The sequence below is a fragment of the Anas platyrhynchos genome, chromosome 1 (assembly GCF_047663525.1).
Source record: "Anas platyrhynchos isolate ZD024472 breed Pekin duck chromosome 1, IASCAAS_PekinDuck_T2T, whole genome shotgun sequence".
NCBI classification, from domain to species: domain Eukaryota; kingdom Metazoa; phylum Chordata; class Aves; order Anseriformes; family Anatidae; genus Anas; species Anas platyrhynchos.
In genome coordinates, this window is record NC_092587.1 from 176,147,942 (window position 1) to 176,169,001 (window position 21,060).

General features: G+C 40.0%; 1 protein-coding gene across 1 annotated transcript in view; it reads right to left on the reverse strand.

Annotated features, from left to right (window-relative positions):
- EPSTI1 (epithelial stromal interaction 1) overlaps positions 1 to 15,804 on the reverse strand; it is a 56,665-nt gene extending 40,861 nt beyond the window's left edge. The window contains exons 1-3 of the mRNA XM_013104162.5: positions 15,506 to 15,804; positions 5,538 to 5,596; positions 3,672 to 3,755 (exon numbers count right to left, since the gene is read on the reverse strand). Coding sequence (XP_012959616.5) covers positions 3,672 to 3,755; positions 5,538 to 5,596; positions 15,506 to 15,804 — 442 coding nt within the window. The remainder of the gene's footprint in view (positions 1 to 3,671; positions 3,756 to 5,537; positions 5,597 to 15,505) is intronic.
- Positions 15,805 to 21,060: the final 5,256 nt, after the last annotated feature.

The window sequence follows — 21,060 nt, forward strand, 5'->3', positions numbered from 1 at the left end:
ACCTTTTTGATCATTTTATCCATCCGTCAAAAGCACTAGCTTATTATTTGCAGAGCATCCACTGTATCATCCACTCTACCAGCAAATATATCCTACTGTATATGATCAGTTTACTGAGGACCTATTCCATTTTCAGAAGATCAGTCATGCTTTGCAGATGAGTCTTGATTTTCAGATCTAGCTCACCCTACCTTTGCTCAGTTTATCATGCACACATATTGAATCAAAAACTTTACTGGCCAAGAGTTTCTCTTTTATCAAGTTTAGGAGCCTGGAGTTTCTACCAGCTTTAATGGGATGCTATCATTTGAGGATCTTCTTAGCAATGTCTTGAGGCTTGAGGAAGGATCTGCTTTCTGAAATGGAAATCAAAACCTTTTCCACAGACCTCATATTCATATCCAGCTAGCAGAAGGTGTCCTTTCCAGAGGCAAAGACTCTCTACTGAGACTATCTAGACCTCTGGCCATGATGTTCAGGCTTCCAATAAAAACATAAAAAATAAAAAAAAAGAAAGCAGAACAAATAGAAAGTGCTAGTAGCAACCAAGGGATGGGAAGGAGTGCCTTTGATTCAATTATTCTGCTCTATTATATTCTGAAGTATTTTCTTGCTGTAGGAAACCCAATAATTTATTCCCTTGGTTGTTGGAAACAAGCAAACAAACAGTAAAAACAACAGCAGTCCCCACTCCATTCTGAGGATGAGGGCTATATTTACACCTACTGATTTTCTGCAAAATTCCCCACTATATGACCATTACTTCAATATGATCAGGTGGACCAATCTGTGCTACCTGGGGTGCCTGAAATATAAGACAACCATGCTAGATCCTTTAGGATGGATCACCCTTGACTAAAAGTAGTGTTCTCCCCTTACTAATGGAAGACAGCCAATCTTTACGTGACTTTGTGAGGTTCAGCAAGTGGGAGATCAATTCCCTAAGCACAAAAACATTCTCATGCACACAAAAAACTCTGTAGGATCGAGCACTCAAGAATGACTGGCCGTGCAGGATACAAGCAACAAGCTTACAGTAGCAACAAGCATGCAGCTGGCATCGTGAAGTCTGGGAAATAAAATTGGTACTAAACAACTTCTGAAACCTTCCAGATGCTTGGTATTTCTTTCTTTCTAACCTGCTGTTGTCAACATTTAACACACTTGTGTTCACTGTCTGTTTCTGCATGTATTGCTAGATATCAGATCTAAATAAGTATTTTACTTATCATTAATTGCCATTACCTATAGCTTTTCAGACAGGTTTAATTCCTTCAAGTTGGTTAGACTGTAATCTGTCAAATGTTTCACTGAAGTCAGGTTGTGTTATGACTGGACAAATTTATACAGCATGATGGAAAAAAAGGCCATTGCATTTAACAGGCATGATTTTTTTTTCCTCCACTCATTGCTTATGGAGGAGGGTGGCACTTGCATCATTCATTGCTCTCATCCCTCCACGGTACCTGAAAGTTTGCCAGTCAAATACTGCAGAGTTGAAATCCAGAATACTTATTTCCCTATGGAAAGCACAAGTGTAAAGAAACTTCAAGAATTCTCTGGTGATTTGGACTAGATGGGTAGTCTCTTAAACTCATTCTGAGAAAATAACATTGGATACTTTTTTACCTTAATGAGTACATACAGTTGTGAAATTAGAGATGCTAGATTTTTTTTCTCCCTCCTTGAGCTCTCTTCTGTTCCAAATTTGTTCCTCTGGGAATGCTAAGATCTAATAATCTTTGCACCTTTCCTCTTTGCAGAAACACTGAACATAGTGCATGTGTCTCGGTCTCCAGGGGTCTTTCTAAGTGGCAGCTAGATGGAGACTGAAGAGTTCATATAACCTCCTTGAATTCTCTCAGAAGCTTTTTTCTTTTATTTTTATTTTTTCATCTTTTTTTTTTTTTCTTTATTTTTTTAAATTCACTTCTTTCCTTGGGAAGTTTTTAAATGCAGTGAGATCAGGGGGAAGTTAAAGCTCCCCACATCCACTGCAGGCTTCCCACCACGTCCCCAGCCACACAGCCAGCCTGCACACTTCCTGAGCAGACACCACACACCAACTTTCTGTTTTTCAGATCTCACTTTCTTCAGCAATATACTTTGTGATCCTCTTGGGGCACAAGCATATCTTCTAGGACTTGCTCACAGGTAGGAAGCAGCTGGTACACATGAGCTCACCAAGACTACGTCTGGCCACATGTGGGAGAGGAAACACAAGGCCTGACACCAACTTGCAGAGGTAGGATCACCACTGCCAACAGCTGGGACTCAGGCTGGAACTGGGACCAGCATCACCTTGACTCCAGAAACAAATCTGGGTTAAAGACAGTTCAGATTTCTGAATCTGAAATCTCCCACCTGGTATCAATTTTTATGTGCACAGAGCCACTCCGGACTGATCTTGGGTAGCATGGCTTACCAGCTTCATTCCCAGGAGGTCAAGGCAGACAATAACCTGCAGCGTACACCCCCAAAACCCTTACAACAGCCAAAAGAAGGAAGAGGAGCTCTACATTTATAAAACTAATAAAGGCATCATTATAATCATTCATTTTGTCATAATGAATTTTGCCCCATTTCTACTAATGCAGGCCCTCAAGGTCATCCCACTTTGCTGCTCAATATCTTCATCATGTTCTATAAGAATGATGCTTTCAACTTTTGTCTTGTCAGCAAGTTTCATCAGCTTGCTCCTACCTTTTGTGCCAAAGACATTAAAGAAAGATATTAAAACAAGATAGGTCTGAAGACTGATACCTGAAAGCATTTCTAATAACCTTCTCCTTGCTGTAGCACAACCTGCAACCCTATTCTCTATAGAAAACTAACAGTGGGTTGTTGGCTTTTTTCTTTCAATTTCTAATTAAAACACACACACACACAAAACAAACAACAACAACAACAAAAAAGCAAAACCTTAACTGTCCCAAAGCACTATAGTAAATGCTTTATAGTGGTTACAGTTGAAGAGATCTACTACAGTTCCTCTCACTTGTCTAGAAAAAAAAATGGTTGGTTATCTTATCAGACACATCAGCTCAATTCAGCATGACCTAAGTTCATGCAGCTTTGTATTCCTGTTTTTCATTTACCTACCCTTGTAGTTACTTTTTATAAAACTGGTAATACAGAGCCTCATGCATGTGTAGCCTGCAAATGCCTGAAGCTTCAGGGATCACTTTTACCTCTTCAGGAGCCAGAAATCAGGAAAGCATGTATACTGTCCCCTAAAACAGAGGAGTTTTTTTTATGGATAACCAGAGGGTCTCCAATACATGCTGTCCACCTGCATGCTAATGCCATACGTGCAGCCCCTCTGACACATCAACCAATCAATATTACCAGCGGAAGGGCTCATCAACCTCTTTTTTCCCAAATGTAACTATAGATTTTCTACACTGATGTTGACAAATTTCTTGAGTGACATTCTGTGCTGTTTTGCTTCGGAAACATCTTCATTGTCATGACCATCAAAAAGCACAGAGCGCATACAGCAGGCTCATGTCAGCCCTTGTTAACACCAAATCTCCTTAATAAGTAGTATAAGAGAAAAACAGTGAAAGATGTCTTATGTCGTAAAGGGTATGTGAGCATATATAATATGTATTGCATAAAACAAAAAGTACGGATTTTCCAATTCATAATAGCTGATTTAAATGTCTTACCCAGTCTCTGTGGAATCAACTTAATTGGCCTTAGCCTGTGCTCTTCCTTCCAGCGCTCCAGCTCATCTAGCTCTTTCTTAGCAACTGAACAGGTACAAAAAGAAACAAATACGTGGAAGTTAGAAGCCATCCTAAAAAGCACATAGTGTCTTTAGCTGTGTATGACAGTGAAGACTCATCTAGGAACACACCCACTTTTTCTGAAGGCATGCAGACACCCCTGCAAGAGGTTACACAGTCACTGGAACAATCAGATGGAGAGGCAAATATTTTTGTAAACTTAAAACCATATGGTAAATACTTTTTCCCTCCTGACCCTGTTTCTTAAATAAAAACAAGAGGTATGCACAATTCAGCTTCAAATTAAGACACTTCAGCATTTATGTCTGCAGATGAGCTGGGTGCCAAGCTCCCAGTGTATTCATTGGAAATCCAGTCAATGCAGCCAGAGGCATTGGGAGATTTGTGGAGCCAGCCCTATGCTCTAAGATGGCTGGATGATTAAATTGTTCCCCAGATTTAACTGACAGAGAAAAAGGCAATTCATTTCATAACAAAGTCCACAAAATGCATGAGAAAATGAGCTGTGTTTTAAAGTAGTACCTCAGTTACTCACTTGTACTAAACACATGAACCGTATTATCTAATGCCAGGCTACAGCTAACAGATGCTAGCACCAGTTCTTCTCTAACATGATAAAGCCAGTCCATGGGCAGGTCTCTAAAGAGCCCCAAGACTGACACCAGCTTCTTATTTCAGCTTTAAAACAAGCCCTTAGGTTGGGATTGGATTCATTGAGGCCCCATTTCTGTGAATATTGAAAATGGAAGCACTCTGCATGCTTGAGACCTTGCACAAAGTCAAACAGACCTTTACTAAGGCAGCAGGACCTATCTGCTTAGAGTCAATCACCTATAAGATGACCTGCTTTTATTCCTCCTTCCAGAGGATTATGGTTCGGTTCAGGGAAAGTCCATTTTCTTTCAACCAAAGGAAATCCCACCCCATGATAGGCTGCTCATAGAGCATTTCAGCCAAACTCATGATGTTTGAGAAGAATTGTTTTAATTGCATTATTTACTTGAGGGCTCAAAACTTGAGGAGTGCTGACTGACATTCCCTCAGCTGTCATATTCTACACAAATAAACAGCCAGGAGTGCAGGACTGCAGTGTTTTGTTATGTTTGTACACAGAATTATTTTCATGGCTCTTTTGTAGTAACTTTGGCCAGTGAAAGACTTTTAACACATGCCTATTCTTTCTTGTACAGCTTCAGGATGTTCCTGCTTACCTACATTCACCAGTAAGACTTGAAGCCAAGCAAAAGTGACCTTATATAACTACAGGTGTTTTGCTATCTAAAATCTTTCCCACCTTCATTAAATATCCATATACAATCTTTAAGCAGGGATTCAGGAAACAACAGATGGTGTGGATCTAGCTGCTTTAGCTTCCACATGAGAGCACTTTCAAAAATATTTCTTTCTTGTATTTTCCTTCCTCCTCCCCATAACCTGAAGAGTGTTCAAAGCTGGGTTCCCCAATCTAAATTCAATCCTACAAATGCAGGGTTGAGTTAATTCCAGATGAGTCTTGTACAAGTCAGCTTGAGCAGCTACAGCACTGCTATTACCAAAAACCTGTTCCCGAAGAAGCCTTACAATGCGTGCAGTTTAGCCAGATGAGAAGTTGAACTTGAGAAAAGCCTACAGGGTGATGGCAAAGGCTCATAGCCCTGGCTTTATACTTACAGCTGCAGACATAAAAGTATTGAAAGGATGCAGATAAAAGTTGCAAGGGTGATAAAACACACACAAAAATAAACTTATTCAAGTAGAAATAATGCATTAGACATCTCAACTTACTTTGTTGCAACTGATTTCTTCTGGTTTCATCTGGAGTTATCAAAACGTACGAGCTGACACTAGAATGAAAGAAAACAATGTCTTATTTTTCCTGTCTACAGAAAAACAATTGGACTGGAAGGGGTTTTCTTCATCAGCGAGGTCAGTGTTCTGCTGTTGTAACAAACAACAACAACAACAACAACAAAAACATTATATCAGAACCAGTTTTTACTTTGATTCAGGTCTTCATGGATTTTTGGTAAATATTTTAGGAATACAGTTATATTTGCAGTTGGCAGTGAATACCAAGTATAATATTTTCAGAAGCTCTTAGCCCAGTCTCCATGTTTCTTAAGTCTCACTCTAGACTGCAGACCTCAAATCTCAGCTGTTTCAAATCAAATCACTTCCTCAAATCAAGAAGCTCCTCTTCGTAGAGGACTACTTCCCCAGCGGTGCTATTGGTGTTTTCCAGTAGGGCTTGCTCAAGCACAGGTCACACTGTCTATAGGGGACAGCACTGGTGTTGGTAGACCCACCCCATGCCTCGATGGCACTCAACTCCTCACAAATTCAAAGGCACATTGTTTGTCATGGACTTAGGTGACTTGCTGCCTGACCAAGCCTCAGTTTCCTTGTCAGATTTGTGTTTCTCCAGAACCAGGAATTCCTCAGGCATATTTATTTTGCTGTCACGCCTCAGGTCCGACACACTGAATAAGGGCTGAGGCCCTGTTTTGTTAGGCTGAATTCAAAACACAGTTGCTGTCTCAAAGAGCTATCAATCTAGCGTGACAGCAAAGAAACAGAACAGGGCTCGGAGTGTATTAGAGACTGGAGGTGATCAAATGAGTGATGAAAACATGTCAGTTTCACTCGGAGGAAACAAAGGTTTTTAATCTACAAGGTATATACTGTGTGGGTAGGAGTTTGCACTGCCTGCACTCCACCTCAGCAAAAGCAAAGCCACAGGGGTGCAGGTTCACCAGCCGTGCACTGAGCAGAGGTTGGCTCCACGTATCAGAGTGTGCTCACATCTCTGCAGCGTTCAGCACAGCTTTAGATGCACACGTGGGCACTGGTATTTTATTTGATGTTATCTTTGGGAAGGCAGAAGGAGAAGAGCAGAAAACAAAGACTAATGAGAGATGAAAACTGCGCCCCTTGAAAGAAGAAAGGGCTAGAGGACAAGCTAGGAAGGAGAGAGAGCTCGGTTGGCTGTGGAAAAGTAATGAGAGAAGGAGGTCTGAGACAAAGGCTAAAAAGAGGAATGAAAATCATGCAAGGAGATCAAAGTGCAAAAAGCCGCCTGCTGCCATATCACTGTAATTCGGCATTTGGGAAGGAAAGCATTTATATCCAATTACCTCTTTCTCTTTGAAGACTTGTTCTAGGAGGATGTGGATTAATTTGTGAGATTAAACTAGCAAAGACAGAGCTGCAAGCTTTAATGGTGTCATTTTAATGTGGACCTTTCCCTGCCTGCCTGCTTCCTCTGGCGCCCAGTGAGACTGTTCCTCGCCTCTCCACCAAACCCCAGGCCCTCAGAGGCAGGAGCAAGGTAGCAGCATTGCCCTTCCAGCATCATTGCACAATTTCAACTATTACTTAAGGAAGTTTTGACAACCTATCTTCCTTTGCATGCTTTAGCATAATGTTCTCCATTACTGCCCCAACGAGCTGCTGTACAGCTGGTCAGTTTCAATAAGTATTTTTTTTTTCTTGGCTTTTTCAGGTATTCATATCATATCTCAAATTCATACACAAAAATTATTGCATACATTTTACACTGCCATCTGTTTGTCAGTGAAAAAAAAAATGGCTGGAATGGTTAAGTTGCAAGACTATATACTTCTTCCCTCAAAAAACATTGTTGCATCTAAGACATCCCACTGATTTGTAGCATAAGGGGCAGAAGAGTTTTTATATCATTAGATGTACCTTGATGACATTTTTTTTTCTAAATTAAGAATTCAATTAAAAAGACAACGAGGAGCTCTGTGTATCTGCACATGTTTAAGAACCATGATATCAGCTCTAGGCTTTATAACACGATAGCCTTTGTGCCATGAATCATTTTCTTTATCTGCTTCTGCTTTTTGGCTGAAGGAGGCCAAGGTGGGGCCACTCTCCTGATATCTGCCCATGGCCATTATCCAGGAGTTCAGAAGGATGGCACATGAAATATAACAAAGATCAATCAGTTCTTTAAAGGGATAGAAGTGAGACCAGTGACAGGAAACTAGACCTACTGCTAGAGACAGCCCAGCTTTGTTTTCCGAAGAGTAAGAGTCACTGTGGTTAAAAAAGTGCTTGTTTAAAGCCAGGTTTGGTTTCCATGTTATTGAAATAAAAGCAAAGTCAAAATAAAATGAGGATTTAAAATCTCTGGTTCAGGAATATAAAAGAGAACAGGATACTTTGGGTTTTCTTTTACCTAGTATTTATACAACATGCTCTATTTTTGGCCAAAGTAATATATATATATATATGTATATACATGTATATAAGCATTGGTGAGCTTATCTATTTTGATAGTGCTCACCTTGGTCTCTCTGGAAAGATAGACATGTCAGAGTATAACATGGGGTATTGGGACTGGGAGAAGGAAGGGCAAACATACAGTAAGATTCCCATGGGATGGGTGAAAGCCAGGGATTGAACCCATCCTTGCTTTTCAAATCTGCAGCCACAGGAGGAACCAGATGAGCTGCTGCCCAATAGATTCTACCTGCCTACTGGTTCTAAAGCTAAAATTCATATCCACACTGACTGTCCCTCATTTTCTTGATTTTTATTTTATTTTTTATTTTTATTTATATTTTTAAGGAAAGAAAGTAAAAAATCCACCAGAAGCTTTCAATTCATGTTTTAGCCAGTTTGTGGGATACTGCAAATTAGTACTTTGTCCAGACAGAACCTCTGATCCAGTAAAGCCTATAGAAAATGCTACAGCCTGTCAATTTAATATTTCAGGCAGTTTTTGAGTTGCCACTGCAGCTTTAAGTATGGAGTAAATTATCCTACTTACCAGGATAGCAATTAAGGAAATGTGAAGATTTTAAGCTACCAGCAGTGTGCAGACTTTTTGTACTTTATACCAATACATGAAGTGAAGTTGAAAAGATTACAGAGAATTTTGCTTTTCAGGTTCCCTAATAATGATTCTTACTGTTCTATGATTTAAATCTATCTTTGAGGTATGGTTGATTTATAAATACGAATATGGAAGTCACTGGGAGTGGGAAGAACATCTTACCAGGATATAGCTCTTCATAAAAGAGAAACAAACCCTATTCAACCTTTATAAGTCATATTAATCTTGATAAGACTTTTTTGGTTATTTTTTTTTTCCCACAGAAAAGGGGAATGTATTGCCTAATTACTCAGACTGAGAAAATATTAACTATTGTGAAAAAGTTATAACCCAATAAGAGAATGCATCTGTATTGGAATAAAACTCAAAAAGCAACCTCATATGAGTTTTCAAACACATAGACATCAAATATCTCAATAATAAGAAGATTAATACCTATAAAGCAATATATACAAATAGATAGAAAAATCTTTCAATCAGGAGAAACATACAATACCCTCACAGAAAATCTGCAAAGATAGCTTACAGTTTGAATTATCAGCAACACTGAGCAGCAACCATGTCTGCAATCTTAAATTTGTAAGCCTGTGGGCGACTTGACACATTTAACTCACGCTACTCAAGGACTAGCCTTCAATGTTTTCAGGGCATAGCCTTTCCGCTACTTTCTTCTAGGTTTGTATAAAATAGATTATTTCTGAAGTTGAATAAACACATGAGAACTGCTGTTCACCAGTAATGTTTTTTGCAGAGCTGTGCCCTTCAGTTTTTCCTCGAGCCCACTCCAGCCAGCTACCACTGGGGAGCCTTCCAAATGAAGTGTGAAATAGTTTAAAGAGTTACAAAAGTAATGGCTGTTATAAACTATTTCCAGTTCCACTGTGTTTTATATTGCTGGTGCATCAGTACATGAATGCCACAAAGCTGAAAGCTAAATATTTCGCTCTGCTAGGCAATGTGCTGTCTGCATTCAATAAGAGCCAGAAACCAAGGAGCGTGCAGGGGAGAGCAACACAAACCACTAAAGCTTGGTGAAAAAAAAAAAAGAAAAAAAAAAAAAAAAGGAAGGTTTAGTATAGAGGAAGGACTGAAGGGAACCCTCGTGGGGCTCCAAATACATCTGCATATGAACCACTGAAAGGAAAAGATTCATTTATATTCAGTAATCAATGAAAAAAAGAAGCACAAAGGAAAAGTACACAGGCATGTAGACATGTACTTGCACACATTTATGTGCATGACTGTGGGTATATACGTGCATACCTTTTCCTCTTTTTTACATGTGCTTAATATATAAGCTTAAGGCAGAAGATACAAATGAAATACTGCATTAAACAATATGTTAAGACTGGCTGACTTTAAGAGAAGAAGAAAAGGAGCAAACTGCCAAGGACAATCATAAAATCTTCTTCAAAGACACACTGTGCTGAACTTTGCATCCAGTTACCAGCAGTTGTTTGAGAATAGTCAAGTCAACACCACCACAAAATATTTTCACTGAGGCTCCTATGCCTGATGGAGCAGCCCATATGCTGCTAAACACTATGAAAGCTGCCACTACAAGACTCCAAACCTCAATGAGCAGACAAGTGTCCTGTAGGTACCTGTATGTTGCAATGCACAAGCTAATGATAACCGACAGCCCTAGCATTTGACCTCAGTCGTGCAATACGCTTTGCACCCATATGTAGAAATCTTGCTTGGAGGTTTGGGGCTTTGGCTTTCCATCTCTATGAGCAGCACTATCTTACCAGTTTGCAGCTCAGACACAAAAGTGAATTACTGGGGCTTAACATTATACACTGCCTGAGTCATCCTAGCTTTCTTAACATGAGAGACCGAAAATAAACTGCTTTTAGCAGAAAAGGTTTACCACTGAAAATCTATGTTCATGGGTTTTGTCCTGTACTTGCCACAGGCTACAAGTGCACTTAATTACCACAGTTCAGCTGATGTCTGGAAGCTTATTAAACTAAGATAACTCACTTCTGTATCTGGTCCCTCTGTTTAGCTAAAGCTTTCATTAAAACAACATTTTTGCTATAGTTGAGGCCTAAGGACAAAACAAAGAGTTAAATTCTGGAGACGTGAACTTGCACTGGGAACGAGTGAGAAGGAAAACAGCAGCAGAGACAGGCCCGGGAGAAGGTTTGAGTCAGAAACAAGCAGTAAAGCAACAGCCCTGCACTCAAATCTCAACTCTCAGAAGCTGCTAGAGAACTTCCCAAAGTTAAAATCAGGTCCAAAGAGTAAAACAGAAACTCAGAAGTGAATTTCCCAGCTAAGACTCAGCAGTTTGCTTTGCACTTGGTGTGTGATAGCACCACAGGAAAAATGGCAGGTCCACAAGGGGAGATTTAAATTGGACATTATAAAGAATTTCTTCACGGAAAAGGTGGTCAAGCATTGGAACAGGCTGCTCGGGGAAGTGGTGGAGTGCCCATCCCTGCAGGTATTTAAGAGATGTATGGACATGGCACTGAGGGACATGACTTAGTGATGGGATTCAGTAGGTTGATGATTGGACTTGGGGATCTTAAAAGTCTTTTCCAACCCAAATAAACAGAAAATCAAACACTAGACCCAACAAAGTCCATGAAGTCCCTGCTGTCAGACGCACTTGTATTTATGCTGTCCCCAAATAATTCATTTGCCTTAGTGCAGCACAGTGCCAGGGATGCGTTGAGTGTGCCAGAGTCAGCTGGAGCACCTGGAAATCAACAGCACAGAGCTTTTATATTGAGACAGGCCAGGCACTGGGCTTGGCAGCATCAGTGCTGAGCTGAGCTAAGCCCCACAGAGGCATCTGTGTGTTGCGAATTGTGCTTGCCAGCACACCTGGAGAGCTAAGCAGGTCAGACAGTCCCCAAATCTTACTGCATAGCTATCCTCCTACTTAGACTCAGCCACTGAAGGCTTGAATGGAGATAGGGCTGGCTACTGACAACACCAAAGCCAGGCATCTCTGAATCGCCCCACCGTGCTGCAAAGATTAGTACATCACCCTGAAAGATACAGAGCTGGGAGATTTTGTCCTGTGCAGCAAATACAGCGGTCAACTCTAAACAAATTGTCTGTAATTCAGATTACACATACACCAGTACCACCAGTGGGCAAAGGAAGCATTTAAAGAAGCCTCCTCCAGTTTAATAGGCCAATTCAGAGTTATTAAAAAGCAGAAATTTCAGATTGTGAAACAAAATAATTTTCCTAAGAACTGCTAAGGACACTCTATCAGCAAAAGATTAAGAGGTGCTACAACACTATAGATTTTCTTTTTAATTCAGGATGAAGATTGGAAAAGGAAGGAAAGAAAGCCCTGATGGATTGGGCTCCTGCAGTCAAAGAATAACATTTCTCAAGTCAAGCATTCTAGTAACTGCTCTCCTTTCACACTGGACAATAAAGGACTATTACCAGCTGTGTGACAATATATCTTCACATTTTATTACTTTGAATTTGATTTTTTTTTAAAATGTATTTTGCCAGGACCAATATTATTCTTGCCAGGTTTAAAGACACCATGGACAGGCTGCTGTTGCTGAATGGGGGCAGGGACTATCACAACCTTTTTCTTTTTCAGACACCAGCAATAGTTCAGCTTCTAATTTCCCCACTTTCCTCCACCTTTTCTTCTGTACAGACTTTTGTTTCTGAATAGATATGAACAGGGGCAATTTGGGAATTCACTTTCTACAAGTTAATTTCATGGCACTTAGCAGACAAAGTGAAGTAACTTAAATGCAAGCTTATTATTATAAGCAGTTTCAAGCACTTGTCATCCTGGTGTTTTTTCTTCATAGCCTGAAACCACATCTTGTACAGAACTGGAGGGGGGCGATGTGTGAAGTTTCATTTCAATTTTGCATTTGAACAAGTATTTTTTGTAACTTAATTAGAACCACTTTATAATCACTTCGCAGCCTCAACATATCATATAAGAGCTTTTCCAAAGCAAGAGACAAATTACCATCTAATACCAGTTGCCCAACTTGCACTTTTTTGGGGAAAGAGTAAACTTTGATTCGGCTGGTGGGTGAGGCTTTAACATGTCACATCTCACATGTATTTCATGTGTCCAGTCTACATGAACCATCACCTGATCCCACACTAAGATGTTGCTGAGGTGTTTTCCCACTTCCAATTGCTCCGAAGCACAGGCTGAGACTTTGCATGGAAACTACATACACACACACACCCTACTCACACACAGGCTTCAACAGAGGCTCAGACTCCTGCTCTGTTGGCATCAAGACCAGATCTTGTCTGTTTCTGGAAAATAGCAAGCAGCACACTGACTGGAATGGAGCCACTTCTTGGCACAGAGGCATCCTTCTTGGGCCCCTCTTGTTTCCTTTGCTACACATATACCAGAAAGCCTTCTTTACTAATGCTTGTCTGTGGGTTTTTTAATTCTGCTGCCACCCTTCAACATTAGTGTGCTAGTATTTTAGTTTGAAGGATCATGTCCAAAGGGACACAGAGCAAAAAGGCTGAGTTAGCTTTGCCACTTCTGGAAGGATATTTTAATATGAGAGCTGGCTTGAAACATAACTTGAAATAACAGAACAAATATTTATCAACAGATGTAATAGTTTTAAGAATAGAAGACTCCTCCTGCCTGCTTCAGCGTTTCAGATACTTTCTACCACTTTCATCTGGGTTAGTTAAAGAAATCCCATTTTAACTGTCTTCATCTCATTCACAAAATCATTGAATAATACAAGTTGGAAAAGACCATCAAGATCCTCAAGTCCAACCATCTGCCTGACCCACCAAGTCCTATCACTAAATGTGTCCCTTAGTGCTATATCCACACACCTCTTAAATACCTCCAAGGATGGAGACTTCACCACTTCCCTGGGCAGCCCAATCCAATGCTTGACCACCCTCTCCATGAAGAAATTCTTCCTGATGCCCAGTTTAAACCTTCCCTGGGACAACTTGAGACCACTTCCTAATGTCCCATCACTTGTCACCTGAGACCTCAGCAAAGAGACCAACACCCTCCTTGCTGCAACCTCCTACCAGGTTGTTGAAGAGAGTGATGATATCTCCCTTTAGACTCGTCTTTTCCAGACTAAAGAGCCCCAGTTCACTCAGCTGCTCCTCATAACTCATGTTTCTAGTTTCTTCACCAGCTTTGGTGCTCTTCTCCCCAAGGGTAGTGAGGAAACCCCAATCTCGTTCATTTCTTTGAGTGTTTGTTTGCCACTCATATTACATGGCTCCTCTTTGACCCAGACTCTCGTTCATTCCTCTTTCTCATTAACTTCATAATACTGCAGACTTTAATTTGTATACTCCTGGTTTAGGAAAGAATTCACCATTACCGCTTTATTAAGATGTGCAGAGAGAATCTTTCATCTCACATAGTGAAAAATATTGTGTGCAGCCCTTGTAGTAGATGTGTACCAGCTTTCCCTCTGCAAGTATCATATAAACATGAAACAGGACTTTTAATTATTCTTCCCCAAAAGCTTAGCTAGTTTTATAGGGATTCCATTATCTAGTCTATGTGGATATATGGATATGTGGATATCTATGTGGATATATTTAATCTTGCTGTAAATTTTGCAGGGAACTCAGGCGAACCAACTGATTAAGTATTTACTTAACTTTAACTAGGGGGTTGTACCAAGACTTGGGCAAAGACAGCTACACCCATGGGAAAAGCCTACTGCCCACCCCAATAAAAAAATAAAACTGTACATAGGATAAGTACCCGAGCTGTCTTCACTGTGATGTGGATATATGGCAGTGTGCAGGAAGGCAAGGCAGAGGGTCCTTCATGTTTGGAAGTGGCAGGAAATAAACATAGAATAACTTGAGAATGGCTGTTTGCTTTCCTGAAGGTGAGTTGTTAAAGTGCTCGAGGATTTCCAAGCAGCCCAGCTCTTAATAGTCCATGTATTATTACTACCTAGTAGAGTCATTCACGGGTTACAGTGGCAAGCTGCTGATTGCTGCTCATGACCAAGCAGTCTGCCAAATCTCGCACAACCTGGCTCCTCCTTCTTCAAGGAAAGGAAACTGAAACAGCCTTTAGATAGTGAAACCAGTTTCCATCAGCTGCATTATGAAAGATGGGGGAGAAAAAGCAAGGTAAGCAAACTCAGTGCACAATAACAACATTACATGCACTATTACTAGCAGCTCAGAAAAAAATGGTGAAAAAAAAACTTTTAACAATTAGTTTTGGTCAGCTAGGCATGTGCACAAAATACACACATGCTACTGACAATTTTTGTTTTGCACTATTTTTGCACGTTAGAGCTTATAAGGTATCTAAGCTTGTCACTCGGAAACCAGAGGTGGACAGGGCATAGATCCCAGTAAAACTTAAAATGAAATTCAGGGCTGAAGCTTTGGTTTTACTTCTGTCAGTATGAAGTTGTTAGAAGCTGTTCCATGTCCTGGATTGCATTCAGATCAGTGCTGGAACGCAGCCGACATCCGTCTCTGCAGCCAAAGGAAGTATTTTTGGACTTCCCAGGATGAAATATTAGTAGAGAGAAAAACAGGGAGGTAGGACCGGATTTGAAATTCTGGTTAGAAAGCGATGCCAAGAAGCAGATGCCATGTACAGCAATACCAAACGCACAGAACTGGCTGCTGCTATCACACGTAGCACTGATGCTGTCCGCACACATCGCATATAAGCAGCCCCAGGTGTGAGCCACACTGTCACAAAACCTGTTGGAAGACCTCAGGTGCCATTTAGGAAGCAGTGCTGGTAGGTAGGCTTCTCCAAGTGCAGGAGAACATGCTGCTTTTGTGCCCGATCCCTTTCACAGGATCTCTGTAAAGTATTCCTACATTTACAGGTGTGTATCTTGAGCAAAGTGATCTCGCCTAGTAAATCTCACCTAGGCTCCTTTCTACTTACTGCAGCTCTTGTTGCTGATGGTAGGCTGATGCTTGGTGCCCTTCCTCCTCTCCAGATGTCATCTGCTGCTGGGGTTTTCCAGCCGCCTCTGGTTGATTGTTGTAACCCTGAGAGGAAAATGGGGTACTGGAGGCAGCAGCTGTCCTGTACCTGCTGCCTCCCCTCCATCCTCCAACCCCAGCCATCCTTGTCAGAATGGAGCAGCTAAAGCTAGGGAAAAGCCCAACACCGACTTCTTTCAAGTAAGTTTCAATTCCCTGTAAGACCCACCCCCAGCTGGACTCGCAGCCATAGGACATGCAAATCCACAAACTCCTTTCTGATTCATCCTCCAGCTGAGGCTCGATTTGATCATCTGAACCACAGCATTGAGTAAGACCAGAGGTGGAGTCATGAGCTGACAGCAATGCTGATTTTTGCTAATAAAACATACAAGTAACACTTTGTGCAACCTTTGAATAGACTGATAAGCAAGCAGAGGTCTGGCTGAAAGCCATATTTCTGACAATTTTTTACCCCAGCACTTCAAATTTCCCAATGAGGGAGGGGAACGATGCTGTTCATTATCGTTATCATTATTATTATTTATTATTGGTTTAAAATTTTGCAGGAGTGTACACAGAAAGATAAAAGTGAAACTAATAGCTAACTAATAATAGTCAGCTAATCCTAATAATAGCTAATCCTAAAGTGATGGTCATACAAAATTCCAGCTCTACCTTTCAGTTCTGCTCAGTCAGATTATTATTTTTTTTTTAATCTTCCTAATTCTAGCTTGTGAAAAGAGAACAAATACATGATCCTTTTAAGCAAAAACACAGATCCTCTCAGTGAACACACCTGACCAGCGGTACTGTATCAATCAGATGAGGCACCGTGAAATCTGGAGGGCTGGTGAAAACTAGGAACCAACTTAATATCCATAGTACAATAAAGATGTTGGGCTGAAAACCTGAGTCATCCCCTAGTAGTCCAGCAAGGGGTTCAGGTAGGTCAGGAGGCTTGAGCCTTGCTGTCCTGCTTCATATGGGCTGCCAGTTACAGCTGGGAAAATCTCTTAACACAGTTTCCCCTTCATCTTCGCAATTTCTTTATGTACAAGGTGCTAGCAAATAAAGCAAGCATCAGGTTTAGTCCCTTATGTAGGACTGCGGAGTCCTACGTGAAGTGCAGAGCAAGTGTTTGGAAAGTCGTGTCTGAGGACAGCAAAGATTTGTGGCCCAGCTGCGCCTACAGGCATTCAGCTTGGTAAAAACCCAGTTACAACATCTGTATTCTTCTTAACCCATGCAGATTTATGTCTTAACAACCCAAATTTAATTACAGAAATTGATTATAATGAATGCGCCTACTGCTGCTGTATCTTCTATCCCACATTGTTATGTAAAATTCGGATCTAATAACTGCTTCCTGCTGAAACTTGTAAAGTTCTGGCTCCAAACAGTAACTGTAGAACCTATAGAGGTTACATCTATATTGCTCAAAAAGAGAGGGATGTAAAATGAAACCAAGCACTAGAAACTCAATCACTCATGTTGCTTCAATGGTAGTTTATTTCTTAGTCCTGTTTTGGAAAAAGACACATTAAGATGAAATATCCCCTCAAATAATAATGTTTTGGGGTCACAGCAGTATCACCTGAGGCTCTCAGGACACTTGTATCTAAGCACTGTGTAGTATGGACGTGTACTGGTGCCACTAGGCTCCTTTTAATTCCTTCTCACCTAGTGGAGGTTAGTCTTAGGTAGCCTAGATATGATCAAATCTGTGATATTTGGATTTAAGATGAGGTATCAGTTTCTGGCCCTATTTTATTCAGCATTATAGATGCTAAATAAATGCTAATAGAGTCTGTGCTTCCTAAATTTCAGAATAGCAATGCGTGCAGCCTCCTAAAACATAATCTCCTGCCAAATCTCAACCCTTCCCAAATACTCCAAAAGAATTTTAACACAGTACTTAAATTTTTCTAGACTCATCAAATATTGGCTACCATTCGTATTTATGGTTGTCTTACATCCCTAATTGGGTCAGATGCTGTGGTGTATTGTCCCTTTCTAGCAGACAAGCACCCACACAGCTGGCTCCACTTCCTCCCTGACAGTCAAACAGGGAAGAAAACAGGAAAAAGGGTGAGAAAACTCATCTGTCAAAATAAAGACAGGGAAACCACTTGCTAGCTATTGTTGCAGGCAAAACAGACTTGACTTGGGGAATTTAACCTAATTTGTTGCCAATTAGCAGAAATATTCCATTACTGATTTGAGTACTGGGAAATCAAAAAAAGACAAACATTTAAGGACTTTGGGAAAACAGTTTTCCTCCAACTTGTCCAGGCTCAATCTCACTTCATAGTCCTCTCATTCCCCACCACTTTAGCCAGTCTCATAACGCTTGACAGCATATGGCTTATACCACAGCCAAGCACAATTGGCCTGATTACACTTAATTAACAAAGACGGGCAAAAAGCGCATTTTTTTTTCTTGTTTTTCCTTTTAGCTTTAACATGAACTGCTAAACATATAACATATATGTGTCTTGCTGGTAAATAGGAGTAAACCATGCTATTAGACTTCCCAGAGATTTGACTCTTCGCTTCCAAAAAAATAAGAAAAAATTTAAAAAATAAAATTAAATTAAAAAAGGATTACCAAAATGAGAAACTGGTAGGCAGAAGGAGAGAAGAGAATAACTCTATTTAAGTTTCCTAACAGTTACCATGCTTAAAAAACATCTTCTGTGATTTTGTTGCTGTTGTTGCTGTTGTTTTTATGTCTGTAAATGTAAAGCTCTGTTTCCTCCAGCTATTATCATTTTTTTTCTCTATTTTGCAGGAGAAAAGTTCTCAACAGAAAATGATCTTTCTTTTAAATTGAGAAATTCCTTCAGTGGAGATGTAAAACATTAAGAATCACCACATTCCTTCCCTCAGCTGTTTTTACCATGAAATTGCAATAATATAACTAAATAATTTCTGGATAGGAACATTTTATATTGAACTTTTATTTCCATCTCAGCAGCACCATGAACTCATCTCAAAGTGAAAGATATCAGAGATCCTTTCTCTCTATAAAGGATGCTTTCAATCCTCATCAGCCACTTCATCCTTTTCTGGGGAAAAAACAAAATAAGTATTTAAAACAATGTCAGAGCCCCTACCTCTCCTTCCCTGAAAACACTTACTCATTCTTCATTATTTCATTGTTGGTTTCTGGATTTAAATTTTTCACACTTTTATTTTTTTTTCTACAACCATAGACACTTTTAATTAAAAGCTAGGATCTACACTTAATCCGAAGAGACTACAAGCCTGAAGCCTGAAGAAAAGCATAAAATTGCAGATGACTTTTGAGAAAGACAGACAGGACAGGCTAGATTTCCTACAGCCCCACTCTCATTTTTTCTCAGGAGTCAGCAAATGGTATAAGAAGGCCTCAACTGCTGGAGAGCTGCTTTTCTGTTGCTGTCAGCTAAAATATTTAGCCCTACATCTGAGTGCAATACTCAAAGGTTCATATACATAGTTTTTTCCTTGGATATTTTAGCTAATTAGGTAAGACACACACTACCCTACACTACTACTACATGTAATTGATCATTGGAAACATCTCTCTATATTTTAGGGGAATGCCAAATATACACAGAAATATACCTACAATTAGCATTGCATATAGAGTCTTTATATACTGTGATGGCAAATTGGAAATTGAAATTTTAAAGATGCATTTGTTTTACTTTACCAAGGTTTCTTCTGGCTGACTACTCTAGCTTGTTGTCCAATTAGTCATGAATGGAAAACCTTAAAACCAGAAAACATGGTAACATTCAGCTCTGCGTTTAAAATACTTGATCTGAAACATGCTTACGGCAAGCAAAATATCTGAGCTCACTCATAGACCAAAACCACAAAACATTAATATGAATGAATGCTGTAGTAAGACTTTGGTTTTGGGATGCAGTCAGCTTTGTGCACTTCACTTAACACGTTCTGTTAGGAGCAAGACTGCTATGTGGTGCCGACAGTGTGCTCCGCAAGGTTTATAGCACTAATTGCTACAGCTCAGGATGCTGAACAAGAGAAATTTCACTGATCCCTGGAGAGGTAGCCCCAGAAGGTGGGCAAAAATCTTTGGCCAAGATTTATTCTTGTTTGGATTTAGGACTGGAATTTGTCAGGCTCAGCAGAAAGAATGTCATTAGCTTTGACGTGTGTGTGTGTGTATGTGTCCATGCTGGGTAATCTATTTAGGAGATGTAAAATGCTGCACACACTTCCCATTTTATTGCAAAAAGCTGAAATTGACAGTACCTGTCAAAAACTATCATCTTCCACTCTCTGAAAGAAAATTGACCCTTGCTTTCTCTGCACTATCCTCCAGCACTAGAGCAGGTCCACCTCTCCTTTATCTAATACCACTTTAGTTAAAGGAAGAGGAGATTGAAAATATAATTGAGCTGATGTCCAGAACTTGCTGTATTGAGGTCCTGAAGTAGTGCCTGAAAATTATTGGTACACATTAGATATAGGGTATTCTTATGCCCAGAGAGTGCTATGCATATCTATATGACTACATAAACAATAGCAAATAATAAAGCAGGGTTATTTAAAAGGTCTGATGTTATAAAAGGCATCAGGACTACAAACGAGTGCTTTATGCCATTAAAAATACACGTCTGTAACAAATCTGTTGGGAAAGACAATTACAAAATCAACTGGTAAACTACACAAATGTTATTAGAAACAAAGGTCTCTTACAGCCAGTGCTCCACCATTTTGTCCAGAAGGAAAAGTCCTTGGGAGGTCTGGCAACATTAACATAACATTTTTAAAATTCATGAATATATTTTTTCCTTAACAGTTTTTTAGAGTGGAGACTGACTTCTGCATAAATTATTTTAACACGCTTACTCGCAAAAGGTACCTGAGCCTCTTGCTGTATATACATACCATCCTCTCCACCATGTCTTCAAGGGATAATTGTACTCTTGTAATTCCTGAAGGCCATGATTAGTTCCAGCTTAGGATTTCATATAATATATTTCCCTGCGGTACCTAGTCAACCAAAGGCATCATGCAATTATTATGGTACCTAGAAAGAACATTACATTCTTTATTGTTTAATGTTTCAGAATATGTTACTTAAAGAAATTAGGAGAAGCCCACAGCCCATGCCTCATTTTGCTTTTATCGTGTATTGCGGTAATTAAAGAAACATACAAATGCTTTTAGGAGCAAGGAACCCTTCCAACCTCTAATCCTGGTGCAGTGCCTGGAAAGATTCTTTCCTTATTCATTTGTATGCACATGACAACTCAGCAAGGCTCAAGTACTGATTCTACCAATTTTATATGATACGCCTTATGATTTTCTTGATAACTCGTAATTATACTCCCTTCTCTGCATGACCTCAGAAACTTTAATCTTCAGCGTGAAGCTTCAGTCTCTGCCATTCTCATGTCACTGGTCAGCTGCTACATTTGCAGGCACTTTGGCAACGCTCAGTTGTAAAGAGTAAATCCAAAGTCCTTGTTATCAATTTCACAAGCTTTAATC